The 13,165-nt window shown below is 50.1% G+C and overlaps 1 protein-coding gene across 3 annotated transcripts in view; it reads left to right on the forward strand.

Annotated features, from left to right (window-relative positions):
• DVL1 (dishevelled segment polarity protein 1) overlaps positions 1-13,165 on the forward strand; it is a 76,056-nt gene that overhangs the window by 24,169 nt on the left and 38,722 nt on the right. For all 3 annotated transcript variants that reach the window (XM_032201279.1, XM_032201280.1, XM_032201281.1), the window contains exons 2-3: positions 4,940-5,009; positions 11,646-11,767. In XM_032201279.1, coding sequence (XP_032057170.1) covers positions 4,940-5,009; positions 11,646-11,767 — 192 coding nt within the window. The remainder of the gene's footprint in view (positions 1-4,939; positions 5,010-11,645; positions 11,768-13,165) is intronic.

Raw genomic sequence — 13,165 nt, forward strand, 5'->3', positions numbered from 1 at the left:
GATAAGCAGGAGTTTTGTGCATGACAGAAGGACAGAAGCTTGGCCTCCAGCTGGGCAGGCCCCGAGAGCTGATTTAACCCTGCCGTCGTGCAGGAGGGACGGCGAGTGCTGTGGTGTTTGGAAGAGGGTTTTATTCCACAGCTGGCTGTGTCGTTGGTGCTATAATGTGTGAGTAGAGTGTCCACCTTCATTTTTGTCAGCTTCCGTGGGAGCTGGCACGCAGCAGTGCATGTCCAGGAGGCCAGGAGCTGGCAGCGCTGGTTGGGGAGTGACAACCCAAAAAGGAGAGTGCCGATCCCGCGCCGTGGCGCTGCTGGTGGCCTCAGCTAAAGTTTTAATTCTGCATTAAGGGCTCAAACCCAAATGTTAATCTATTTTTAGAGCCGCAGCCTCTGATTCCAGTTGAGTAGTCGCAGTTTCACGTGATCAGAAGGGGGAGAGGGGTTTTTGGGGCTTTTTTTTCCTGCACCAGACAAAGCGTGCAGGTCAGCTGTCTGCTGCTGGGCTCGCTGTGTGCGTTCTGCACTTTGCACTGTCCTTGAAGGAGCTGCAGGCCTTTTATTTATTTTACTTAAGTTTTCTTAACAATCAAACCACGTTAGAAGCCGGGAGCTTCCAAAGGAAGAGTTGCTCTTGAGTGAGCTTAGGATCCAGGTGAGCCAAAGCCATGAGCAGAACCCTACAAGTAGCTTCCCTCAGCATTAACTCATTGCAGATGTGGACTTCTGGTTACTTACGGTTTTACTAACTCAGACAGCTCCTTTGGAAAAATGCTGCTGGATAAGTGGGACCAAGTTGCTTGGAGATCCTCAGAAACGGACTAGACGTGGCCCTGGGCAACTGGACCTGCTTTGGGCAGGAGGTGGGACGAGGTGACCTCTGGATTTCTCTTCCAGTCTACAAGATTCTGCGATGCTAGGAATCAAAACTAATGTCTGAATCATCTCCTAACCCTCCTTTGCGGTGGCTGGAGTCACTGAGCGTACACCCGGAACAAATGCCTTAATTGCCTCACCTGCTCCCGGAGGATCTCCCAGCGAGCCATGAAAAGAAGTGAACGAAGCTGCTCGCTTCCAGTCCTTGTTTGGAGAAAAAGCAGGGAGCCAAAGTCACCTAGAAAATGCTGGAGCTTGTCTCCTGTCGATGCAAGCAAAATGCCAGCGTGTGCAATGCTAAACCCCAGTGTTTAATACCCAGGGGTCTGAACGCTTGTGAAGCAGAGACTCATCAGAGGTTTGTGGGGTTTGGTTCGTGTGCCTACGGTGGAGTTGGTGTTTATTCTGAGGCAGCAAAGAGCTTGGTGAGGGTCCTGGGAGGGTGACAGGGGTGTAAACCTGTCCCAGGGCCAGGTGGGGGATCAGCAGGGGATCCAGAGTGGGGCTGGTAAAGGCTCAGGCACCGATTTGTGCAGGGGAGGGTGGGAGCAGCCTCGGAGGATCCAGACACAATTCCAGGAAGCGAGAGGAAGGAGGGGCTGCTACCAGCCGGGATTGTTTCATTTAGTAATTAGTGCTTAAATCTCCTCTAAGGCAAATAAAGCAGAGGATGTGAGCTGCTGAGAACTGCTCCCTCCTCCCCTTCCCCGTACATCCCCACCCTTTTTAGCTCTTTCTCCTCGAGTGCAGGCTGTGTCCGCGGGGGATTTGACAGCGGGGAGCTCGCTGGTGGTGCACAGCAGGTGCCTGGGGGCTCAGGAATCCCAAAATTGAAGGGCTTGGGAGGGACCTCCAGGGATCATTGTGTCCAACCCCCTGCCAAAGCAGGTTCCCTAGAGCAGGCTGCCCAGGGAGGCGTCCAGATGGACTTCTGGGCTCCCTTTTGTGGCCATCGCCCCTTGTCCTGTCCCCACAGACACTGAAAAGAGGTTGGCCAAAATCCCTCCGTCTCCCACACCTCAGGAATCGAGATATTGATCGTTGGAAGGGGCTGCCCCTTTAGGACCCATGATTTATAGGACAGCGATATCTGAAATGCGTGGCTGCTGCCACATTTGATGTTCTTGGCACTGCTCCTTGCTCCCCAGAGCAAGCAGGGAATTACAGCCTGTCGCTCTCTTGCCTCATAGCCCGGGGCTATCTTTAGGAGTTCAGGTTGCAACAGATCTGGAGTCGTTCCCCTCCGTTCCTTCAGGATGCCACCTGAACCACTCGGTGCGATGTTTCAGGGGTATCCTGACTGCCACAGCATCGGTCTGACTTAAAAAACTCCCCAGGCCTTTCCCCTGGAGAGAACCCCACAAGCACTGCGCCCTCGGTCCAGGACTTTTTCCTGGTTCTTGAGCTTGATGCAAAACTTCTGCGTGAGGTTCCTGGGGCGCAGCAAGCAGCATCTCCTGATCTCCTTAGCAAAAGGAGATGCTGTCGTTCAAAACATGCAGCTGTCAAGGTAAAATTATCGCAGCATCTTCATCCTCTGATTCCCATTCTCTCCCCAGGACTGTGAAGGACAGAAGGGAACGGCTGAGCTCAAGGCAGGGCGTTGGGGCTGGAGATGTGTGCAGTGCTGGAGTCCTCTGCCTGCACGCCGAGCTTGCAGCTCCAGAATTACAGGTCTGAGAGCTTCGGTGCGTTCCCAGAGGTTTTTAAAACCCGGGATATCTGCTGGTTTCAGTGGAGTTACTCTTAATTGCCTCTTTAGAGTCTAGGTGTAAATGAGTGATAAATAGTACTGCCGTTTGTGAGCTGTTCCCTGTTGCCAAAAGGTGAAGGCAGGAGAGATGAGGTAGGGGTTAAATGATTTTTTCCCAATCCTAGGACCAGGGTGAAGCCTGCTGCTGACCTGCTAGCCATGAACACTGCAAATACACGTGGAGAGGAGAACATTCTTTCCTACTTGAAAAAAAAGTGAAAATGGGGTTGTTTGTCCCTAATTTGCCAGAAGTAAGCTGAAAGGAAGCCGTCCGTTTGCTCTCCTCTCTCCTCCTTCCTATTTGTTGTTTTTTTTTTCCCTTTCTCCTAACACGACACCGTTCCATGCGCAGTTGGCTGCTTTGTGGCTGCTGCGGTTTTCTTACACAGCAACAAGAAAGACAAAAACATAAATAAAGGAAAATGTGGTTACGGAACCACAGCTTTTCACTGAGCTCGCCTGGGCTTCAGGTTGGCTTTTCTCAAGCTTAGAGACGTCAAAACCCAGCTGTCCCCGGGCAGGGACTCGAGGGCAGAGGTTTGTATCTGCTACCAGGCTGCTGTTTGGCTCCACGTGAGCGTGTTGCTTCGGCTTTTCTGCTCCAAAAGCTCCTCCAAAAGCTCCCCTGGTAGCTTTCGAGGCAGAAGTGATATTGGGCTGGGTGAGAGGAGGGATGAGAACGGAGCCCAGTGTGATGGTGACTCTGTGCCGATATTATAAAGGGTGATGTCTGCACCTTGGAGAAGCCAAACGGGAGCTGACTGCCCCACAACTCATCTCTGTCTCCTTGCCAGCTCCCGAAATGTTGTAACCAGCACCGGGGACCATTCCTGGCCTCATGGGTCGGCAGTGACACGAGGCAGCGACCCGGCCGTGGCTCCGTGAGTCACCCCGTGCAGCTGGCCCCGAGGTCCCCTCTCGGGTTCTCAGCTGTGAAGCAAATGGGAAACGAAACGGCTGGGCTGTGACAACGAAGCAGCCCAGCTGTTGTACCGAGTCCTGGTGTCAGAATTTCCGAATTAGCCGCCTTCAGGAGTTCGGAGTTGAAACGCAATCGTGAAACACGCGTCGAAAGCAGCAGGCTGGTTTCCGAAACTCTTAAAATCTCCCCTTCTGATGGGCTCTGCAGAAACCTCCGTCGGCGTCTGCTTTTTCTCTAAACACAAAAAACACTTTCTGAGGGCTCATGGCCTTGGATAATCGAGGGAAGTTTGTTAAGGAAGCTGATGCAAACGCGGGGTTTTCTTAATCTTAATCTCTGCAGCTCGGAGTGGGACCTCTCCAGCCCAAAGCAGCAGTCGGAAAAACCACAGCTTGAGGAGCCCTGCTGAGAGCTGACGTTTGTGATTGTTTCCGAGGCAGAAGCTGGCTCTGGGGGGCTTGCTGTGAAGGCAGCAGCTCCTCACTGCCCGTAGCACCCAGGGTTTGAACCTGCTCTTTTCATCTGGCTGCTTCCAGAGGGTCAACCGTGTCCTGGACGGGCTTTGGAGCCCCTGCAGCCGGGTGTAGGAGAGCTGTGGGCTCCCTTGGCCTTCAGCAAGATAGAGATCTCGCAGGCTGGAAACCTGATTGCTTCCTGAGAGGATGAGCGAGCAGTGAATTGCTGGAAGAATTCAGAATATCTCGTCGGGGCTATAAATAGGCCTGGCTGAGGGACTGGAGGCGAGGCTGTTAAACGCGGGCCGTGCTGGTTCCTGCGCTGGTTTGGGGAACAGGAGCATCCCACGGAGCTTCAGCTGCTGGTGTGGAGGCTCAGAATTAAGCCAGATAAGATGGAAACGTCCCTGTTCCCTTGGTAGTCACCTGTACCTGGTGGGTCAGCCCCGGCCGTGCCCAAGCTCAGGCTGTGGCACAAACACCAGTCCTGAGGCAGTGACCACTGGAAGGGGCTGCAGAGCCGAAACCCTTACCAAAAACCTGCTGCTGGCCAGGCAAATCACTGCTTTGTTGCCCTTAATTATAAGGGGGTGAGTTCTGGATTAAGGTTTCATCAGGCCTAACCTGATGGCTCTCAGCTCCGACAGAGGGGCTGCTTAGCACAGTGCTGTTTTCATCACCTTCAGAGCTTTAAAAGGTGGAAAAAATGATGGAAGTTACTTCTGTGCCTTCCGATTTGGGATGGTTATTGGAAAGCTACTCTTCCACCCTTTATTTTTGCTTGCTGCCTTTGCTCTAATAGTCCCTTAGCTGTTCAAGACTTGCTGGCACCAATGTTTAATAAAAATCCGTGTTTTTCCTGGACCCATCTAAGAAACCTTGCTGATCTGATACCGTTTCAACCTCTTGACTTTCTTTCTGTCCTTTTTTTCAGGGTGGTGAAGGAGGAGATCTCAGATGACAATGCAAGGCTGCCTTGCTTCAACGGAAGAGTGGTGTCCTGGGTACGTTGCTTTGTGTCTGTGTGTGTGTGTGGTGTCTGACACAGCAGCAGGGCAGCTGGTACATGGATCCCAATGGTCAGAGGCATCTTATTTTCTAATGCACGAGCTTCACTTGAGCCCTCCTGCGCACCCTGATGTGTGCCGAGTGTTCAGCACTTAGATTTTGTATTCAGCTGAGATCCTAAAAACCGGGAGACCGTTCTCCCTTCAGCCTGTACCCTCTTGAAAGGCAGTTGTTGCTGAGAAATGCATCCAGAGGAACAGCTCCCTTTTTTTTTTAGGACCTGCATACCTTTATTTTTTTGCTTCTGTGCTCCAACAATTTGACTCAGCAGCACAGCTGACTGATAACCAGTGTGCTCGTAGATCTGACCACGTATCGCCACCCAGCCAAGTGCCTTGGTTGAAAAATCAGTGAGTGTTTCAAACCGATTGTCACGCTGGTGTAAATGAGCACAGGGGATCTGTCTGCTCGCCCTCACGAGGAAGGGGAGATCCCCACATGCCGTGCCCCATGGAGCAGTAAATCAGGTGTTGGAAGGAATCTGCATTCTCTGGAATAAAGTCATTGGTATTAAGGAATAAGAGTAGTGTTTAAATAAAAAAACAGCTCTTGTCTTGAGACCTGGTGGTCCTGGTGGAGTCCTGGGGAAGGACCGTTGGGTGCTGTAGCGAGGTGTTGGGGCTGTGTGGGAATGGGTTTTGTGTGGAATAACAAGCTGAAGGGAGCATCCTGATAGCTCCAGGTAGAAAAAGGCCACGAAGATACCATTTATGTCGCTGTAGTGTGAGAGCAGCACCTGATTTAAAAGCAAAAGGATGGAAATGAAGCAGTGGCTTGTATCAGGGGAGCAAATTGATCCTGAGAAGCCCTCATCTCCTCCTCAGTGTGCAACTCTTGGGCTGTATGACTCCTCGGTGTCATTCCCCTCCTGCTTCTTCCCCTTTCTCCCACACTTTCACCTGGGAAGCACTAAATACAAACAGCAGGCTGGTGCCTTCTGCGTGCCTCAGCTGGGTCTCTCTTTCCCCCAGCACACTCGGAGGCCCAGCTCTGTTTGTTTTCCTCGGCGCAGGCTGGTTAGAGGCTGGCTCTTTTGCCCTGGTGATTCAGCACCCTGATGATTCAGCCTGAGCTCCTCTACCCCATGGTGGTGGCTCTTCTCTGCAGCAAAACAGGCCTCGGGTTGTTCCAGCAAGGGACAGCACTTCTGGAGTTTGAGGAAAAACAAACCCTAACCCCAAACTATTCCACATGAATAAGGATGCGGATTATTTCATCCTCTTTTACATCCCGATTGTTTCACTTCTTCCTCCTTCCTCCTCCCCTTCCAACCAGAAACCCGACGTGAGCCACAGCCCGAGGGCATTTGATCTCACGTTGAGAGATGAATTCTTTTCCCAGATTCTTAAATAACTCGAAGTATGAAAATATCTGCCTTTTTCTCTGTTTTCCGCCTGAAAAGCAGGAGGGAATAAAGAACAGTAGGATCAGAACATAGGGAAAATATATGCAAGCACCAAATGTTATGTTCTAATTCTGCGGTTGTTACTGTCTTAGGTTCAGAGAAACGTTACAATTTCTGAAATTCAATTCAGTTTTCTGATTGTGGTTCCCGTTCCAGCCTAGGTTACTGGCTGCTTGCCAAATATGAAAAAAAAACATGTAATCCTTGCTCATAGGGCTTGCCCCTTGTTTTATATCTTTCCCCCCATTCTTGTGTGAAATTCAGGCTGCTGTTGTCTGGTTTTTATGCTGCAGGTTTGCTCGGAGGCCACATCTGGGATCGCTGTTTGTGTCTCTTTCTCCTCATGCCATGTGCATGTGCGTGGTGGGAGACGCAGCTGCTGCTCCGGAGACCTCAGCCTTCCATTTTCCTTGTGTTTCTTGCCTGTTTGCTATTTCCACCCTATAGGTAGGAACCAAGACACACAGCTGTGTTTTTTTTTTTTATTTCTTTCCCTGCAAGGTCATGTAGGAAGTCTTCTGCAGCTGACAGCAGCTCTCGCAGAGTCTGATGACTTAATCTTAAAATCCTCCTCCTTGAGTGCAGGTAGTAGGGATGGATAAACTGCTTCAAAAGACTTCTCTTCCCTCCTTTTCCATCCATCAGCTTGTTTCTAAATTTAAATGCGCGCCCCAGTAGCAGGGATTCAGGTTGCAGCTCCCTTCCCAGAGCTCGTTTGGAGCACCTTTTGCAGATGATGTTGACAAGATGGTGCTCCCTCTGCTCAACAATCAGCTAACATCTGTGTCTGACCTGCATTACCAATCACAAATTACTTCTTCCACGCTAAAACCCATAAAATCGTGGTGCTTATCTGCCTCTATTTGCTGCTAATTATTGGGGGAGTTTTCTGTAAATCTTGCTGGAAGTTAATTGTTGGCAGTTTGGATCCCTTTCATATCCTATGCAGTGGAACTTAACAGTTAATCGCGGCCATATATCGCAGGACAAGCAAAGTTGGTTTTTACCTCTTGGAAAAAAAAACATATTTTGGGCTTCCTTCTTCGGTTTCCAACCCCAGGGACCTGAGCCTTCGTCATCTTCCCTGCTAGAAAACCTGCAGCCGTCGTGCGAGGATCCAAGCTGGTAGCAGACAGCTTGGATTCTTTCTCCAAGCCATCTGTGCTAATTGTCATCCTTGCTGCAGATCGCTGCGATGTGTGTATGTATTTCACTTCCAGACGACATATTTAAAATTGGAACATGAGGCGCACCCGCTGCAGCTCAGCTCTCTCCTCCCCCCCGGCTCCTCTCGGCACTGATGCAGTGACTGCTTTGAAGTTTACAAGATGACTGACGTTTGGAAATCTGAGTTTCATCTTTTTTAATAACATTTGAATCCTTCTATTTGTCATAGCTCGCAACTTTGATCTCGGTGTCATAGGCAGGCCTGATTTTCATAGGGGAAAATGTTCAAGGGAGAATCTGCAAGTCTTTAGCTGCTGCTGACTTTGGCTGCCCTGGGAACTCAACGCACACTTAGATTAGCTCTGGGTTGGAGTCGCTGCTCCCACGGAGACATCAGGACCTTCTCCCCAGCCCTCCTCTGTCCTTGGTTTTCTTACACGTTGTCCTTTTGATTTTGGGGTGTTTTGTTTTTGAATCACTGATTTGGAGTGGAGGGCTGCTGCTTACTAGGTTTAAAGTTTGCCTTTTCGGTGGTGGACCATTAAGATTCTCCAAAATACAGAGACTGTCATTAGTTCTGTGTCCCAATCCTTCATCCAGGAGTTATTAGCTACAGCCTTCGCTGCTTCCTGGGCAAGATTTAGCAGCCGGTGTGACGGTGGCTGAAAAAGCAGCCAGCACTTGGGATGATGGAATGAACTGAATCGGCTGCCGCAATGAGTTCCACATTTCCTTGTTAACTCCCTCCAGGTGAGCCGCACAGAAGATGTCCACATTTCCCTCTGAAGCAATTTTGGTCCTTTGGGGTGCAGCTGGTGCACAGCCTGCAGGCGTGCTCCCGAGCTGCACGGCGTAGGAAAAGGAGTGCAAGAAAATGCTACTGCTGCTCAGAGCTTCGGGGGAAGCTCGGTGGGGGAAATACAGTTACCAGGGCTGGCTTCTGCCCAGGGAGCTGGGGATAACGCCGCTTTTCTTGGGGAAACGCAGTGAGAATCCCATGCATGCAGCCAGGGCCCTTACAGTGAGGTGAGTTCAGGGAAGGAGGCAGCACCCCCTCAAATCCCTCCCCTCCTGCAGGCACCGTCAGATTCATCAAATCCAAGGCATTTTGCAGCCTGGAAAGGGGCAGGGCTGCTGCCTCGCTACGAGGGCTCCAGCTGAGTCCAGTTCCTGCTGGGTTTGGTGCTGCGCTGCCTTCCTGGTCGCTGGAGTGTTTGGGGAAAATCAGCTGGGTAGTGCAAGCTGAACAATTGGGCTGCACGTCCTGTCTTCCACTGCATGTTTTCTTTTCTAGCACAACAAAAGCATTCCTAATGCTTGTTGCAGTGTCTTCATTAGTCTGCTCTGCAGCCTTCCAGCTCTGCATTTTTAGCCCAGTGCTGTTGAGCACAGCTCGGTGAGTCAGGACCGGGAGCTGTGATGAAGGGTGAGTGCTCCGGCTGTCACCTGCCCTAGATCTGGCCAGCCCGTGTTTGGCTTTAACAACTTAATTGCTTCCAGATCTCCCGCTTAAGTCTCTGAAGTCAGGTCCTCCTGCAGGACCTCCCAGATCCCGTTATCACGGGCAGGATCACGGCGGGGAACCCATCTCACCGTTAGGCTCCTGTTTGTTTTGCTTTTTCTTTGTTTGTTTGTTTGCTTTCATTCCTCGGGGGCAAGTTCTCACCCCGGAGGATGCGGCTGGATCGCAGTCAGTGGATTCTGGTCTGAGGTGGGGTGTTCCCAGAGCGCAGCCAAAGGATGCATCTCTTCCCTTTGTGGTGGTGTGTCCTTGGGAATCGCAGCCCAGCCTGGCCTGCAGGGATGGATGCAGTTTAGATCTTGCCTACGCTCTGTTTCTTTGCTTCTTTTTATCCCCTGGTTTGATTTTGTTCCTGAAAGCACTTGCCCAGAGGTTCCACGTTTATGGCATGTGCTCGTAGGAATAACGCAGCAGTCCCCTCCTGTGCCCTCCCCTCTCCTCCTCCATCCCCTCCTTTGACAGCTAGCATCTGTCTATAATCAATCTTTGATAAATGAACTGATCACAACCAGAATCCCTCGCACAGGGCTAGCTCTTCGTGGCTAAAAAGGGAGGGAAGCCCAGACCTCGCTGCCTCGTAGTCAAAGGTAACGATCTGCATCGGTCCTTGAGCATTTACTTAATTAAAGGCCTTATAATCATATAGTTTAGAGCGACTCGGCAAAGGGATGAGGTGGCTCAGGGGATGGTAATTGGATGGGAACCTTTCCACCTCCAGGCCACGAGTTCAGGGCTGGTTCTGGTGGCCGTGGACAGCGAGGGGTGCGGGCTGAGAACGAACAAACAAATCACTTTTAGCTTCCCTTCTGCTTTGCAGGGTTTTTCCCCCCATTCTTACCAAAACATTTAACATATATCGACAGAAGGAACTAGATGAGGATGTGCAAAGTCTGCATTTGATTTTAGGATTCCTCCTGAGCGAGGTGAGCAAGTTGCTTCCTTCTGCCTCCATCTGTCCCGGTGCAGAGGTACCACCAGCGCTGCTTCCCCGTCCTCACTGCCTCCTTGCCCTCCTGTTTGAGGCCTGGACAGTCCTCGGCAGTCTTTCTTTTGCACAGGGTGCCCGGCCTAATGCAACACTCACTCATTTTCATCCCAAAATTTCAAGTACTGAGTCTCTCAGGTGGTGGAGTTCTGCTTTCACTTTGGACCAAACCCTCGTGTTGGTCATCTATCTGCCCTCATCATTTGGGTAGGAGAGGACAGCTCGTTAGGGTTGTAATAACAACAAACGAGCAACGCTTCTAGGAGGTGAAGCTGAGTTAGAAGTGGAACAGAATTACCACATTTTGTTTGCAGAGAGCAATTCAAAGGAATCTACGACCGGCACACCGTGGTGGGTTTTCTGCGTCGATGCTTTCTGCAGTGTTTGGTCCTTCTGCCCCAGGGTTCAGATTGCGTTTATGCAGGTTAATTCGTCTGATCTACATTTTGCAACACTGATAGTGTCCTGCCTTTCTAGAGGAAGCTGAGGCACAGATGCTGTTTTCCTATCAGAAATTTACTGAAATACGGACAGCAAAGTCTAGGATTTTTTTCCAGCGTTAGTAGGGTTTTGACAAAATTGATGCAGAAAGCCACTTTCACCCAGGCATGTAAAAGGATCCTTCAACACAAAGCATCTCTGTCCTTTTTTAAAAAAAAAAAATATCAGAAAAATAATAAATGAAGTGGATAGAGTCAGGTCTTACTAAAATGTAAGAGCCACTGTCAATCAGGGTATTATTATGAGCTACAAATGAGGAGGGTGGGGATAGGGAGACAGACTCGTTCTTCTTTCTCTCGTCTATTTATCTGCTAATTAAAGATGTCACAACAGGCATGGAGATGGCCTTGCTGTCCTGCGTTTATTGGAAGCGAGACTGAGCCTAGAAAACCTCTCATGTGCTGTGTCCACCCATGGCTCTTGAGACTGGCGGATTTTGTTTTTAGTGCGGATTCCTCATAGGGGTGGGGGCAGCTCTGAGATACGGTGCTTGGTCCAGACCAAATTTTGAATTTTTCTCCATTTGAGGGTCCTTGTGGAGGAAGTTGCAGTACTGGGGCATCGTGCTGTCAAGTTTTGGGTTTGGGTTTTTATTTGTTGTCAGGACAAAACCAGGCTGAAAGCACAGCATTGCAACGTGCGTGCATTTTGCAAGGAATGCTGACAATTTGCAAGCTTAGGAAACTCCGAGCATGCTGTAATGACAAGCGACACACACACGTGCACTCCCTGCCACGAGTGCTCGCTTGTTCCGAGGGGAGGAAACTTCTGGGGTGTTCCCTGCATGTCCTGGCTGATGGAGTTCTCGTGCCGAGGCTGAATGCAACCTGATTTTGTGAAAGACTGGCAGGAATCTGTGCAAGTAGGCACTAAGCACTTCCTCTCCTCTCTTAGATAATCGCAGAGCGCACAGCAAAGCAGTGGCCGACACCTGTCGGAGTGGAGAAACTCGTACAAATGTGGGTAATTCTCTTTTTTTTTTCTCCTGACAGCTGGTCCTGGCTGAAAGCTCCCACTCTGACACAGGCTCGCAGTGCACCGAGAGCCATGCAGACCTCCCGCCTCCCATCGAGAGAACAGGTGGCATCGGAGACTCCCGGCCTCCGTCCTTCCAGTAAGAGCAAGTTGACTTTTTTCTTATTTAAACCAAAAAACGCAGTTCCTGGTTGTCTCTTCCCCACATTCCTCCTTCCCTCTGCAAGCTGACCTTGTACAGGTTTTCTAACACTACCATTTATTGGGACTGTTAGAAAAATAGAAAAACTTGCTAGAACTGAGGAGTTAAAAGGGAGGGGGTAAGAAAAGGAATCTGTCATTGTTAGAAAGAAATGTGTATCCTACGTGTCTTCTGTGTTCTTAAACCTCACACACACCAAGCCTATACATTGCTAGACTTCAAGCAGTCCAAGTTCTGAATTTCACCACTTACCATCATTTCAAAACGTGGTGAACGTGGAGAGAAACTTCGAACTGGGCATCAAGCAACAGAAAATAACGTGAGCTGATGCACAGCAAGTAGAAGTGATGGATATTCAAGCTTCTGCAAGGGCTGGTACAGCGCTGGAGCGCCCACATCAGAGCTGAAACCAACCTTCCTGTCTCCTGTGCTAGCTGCCAGAAAGCTCTGCTTATTTTTTTTTTCTCCATGGATAACCAGATGGTGGTATTCTCTGAGGCTTTCGTGCATCTGTTGTAAATTTGGCGTTAATGTCCAGAAGCCCTCTTTCTCTATGTATAGTAAATAAATTTGCCCCGTCTTTCCTGCGGCATAAAAAGTGGCGTTTGCTGAGCTAAACTGAGCTTTTGGGGCCTCTCTGGGCTTCAGCTTGGCAGAGTTTCTCGTGCTCGTCACATCTGTGAGTGCTGACGCTCGCTTTTGAGCCCTTTTTGCTGCGGGGATCAGAGTGTCAGGCAGCCCTAGGATGTAGGGATTAACATCTGCTGCATTTTCCAATCTTGGCTGGCACCTTGCGTTTCACTCTGAATCGCTGACATGAACAAACAGCCAGGAGGATGGGCTGATGCAGGGAGCACAGCCCCGGTGCTAGCGAGGCAGTGGTTTGCATGTTTTGAGAAGGAAACCCAGCCTTGATGTGCCCCTTGTCGCATGTTTCCACTGCTTTCTGAGATATCTTGTGCCTGGAAGAGCCCTGAGTGTTCTCGGCAAGTCTTTTACAGATAAATGGTTTCTATGGGGGACGAGAAATCTTGACAAGAAAGAAATACAAACCCTGCCTGACACCGGGCTTTTTGCAAGGGTTTTACTGCCCTCGTGCGTCCAGGAATTGCTTTGTGTTGGCCAGGGAAGGCTTCAGTGAGCGTAGTCACATGGCTTGCAAGCATAAGTAGTTCTTTGTCTTCCTGACCTGTACCTAAAGATAAAAACTGCAAGATCTTTTGTAAAAAAACATAGTTATATTGTAAGTCAGGCAGAGGAGTGTGCTTGCAGAACCCCACTGCTAATAATTGTGTGTTTCAGAGCGGAGAAGTTTAAGCTGAGGTGTGGTGCACC

The sequence above is a fragment of the Aythya fuligula genome, chromosome 21 (genome assembly GCF_009819795.1).
Source record: "Aythya fuligula isolate bAytFul2 chromosome 21, bAytFul2.pri, whole genome shotgun sequence".
NCBI classification, from domain to species: Eukaryota; Metazoa; Chordata; class Aves; order Anseriformes; family Anatidae; genus Aythya; species Aythya fuligula.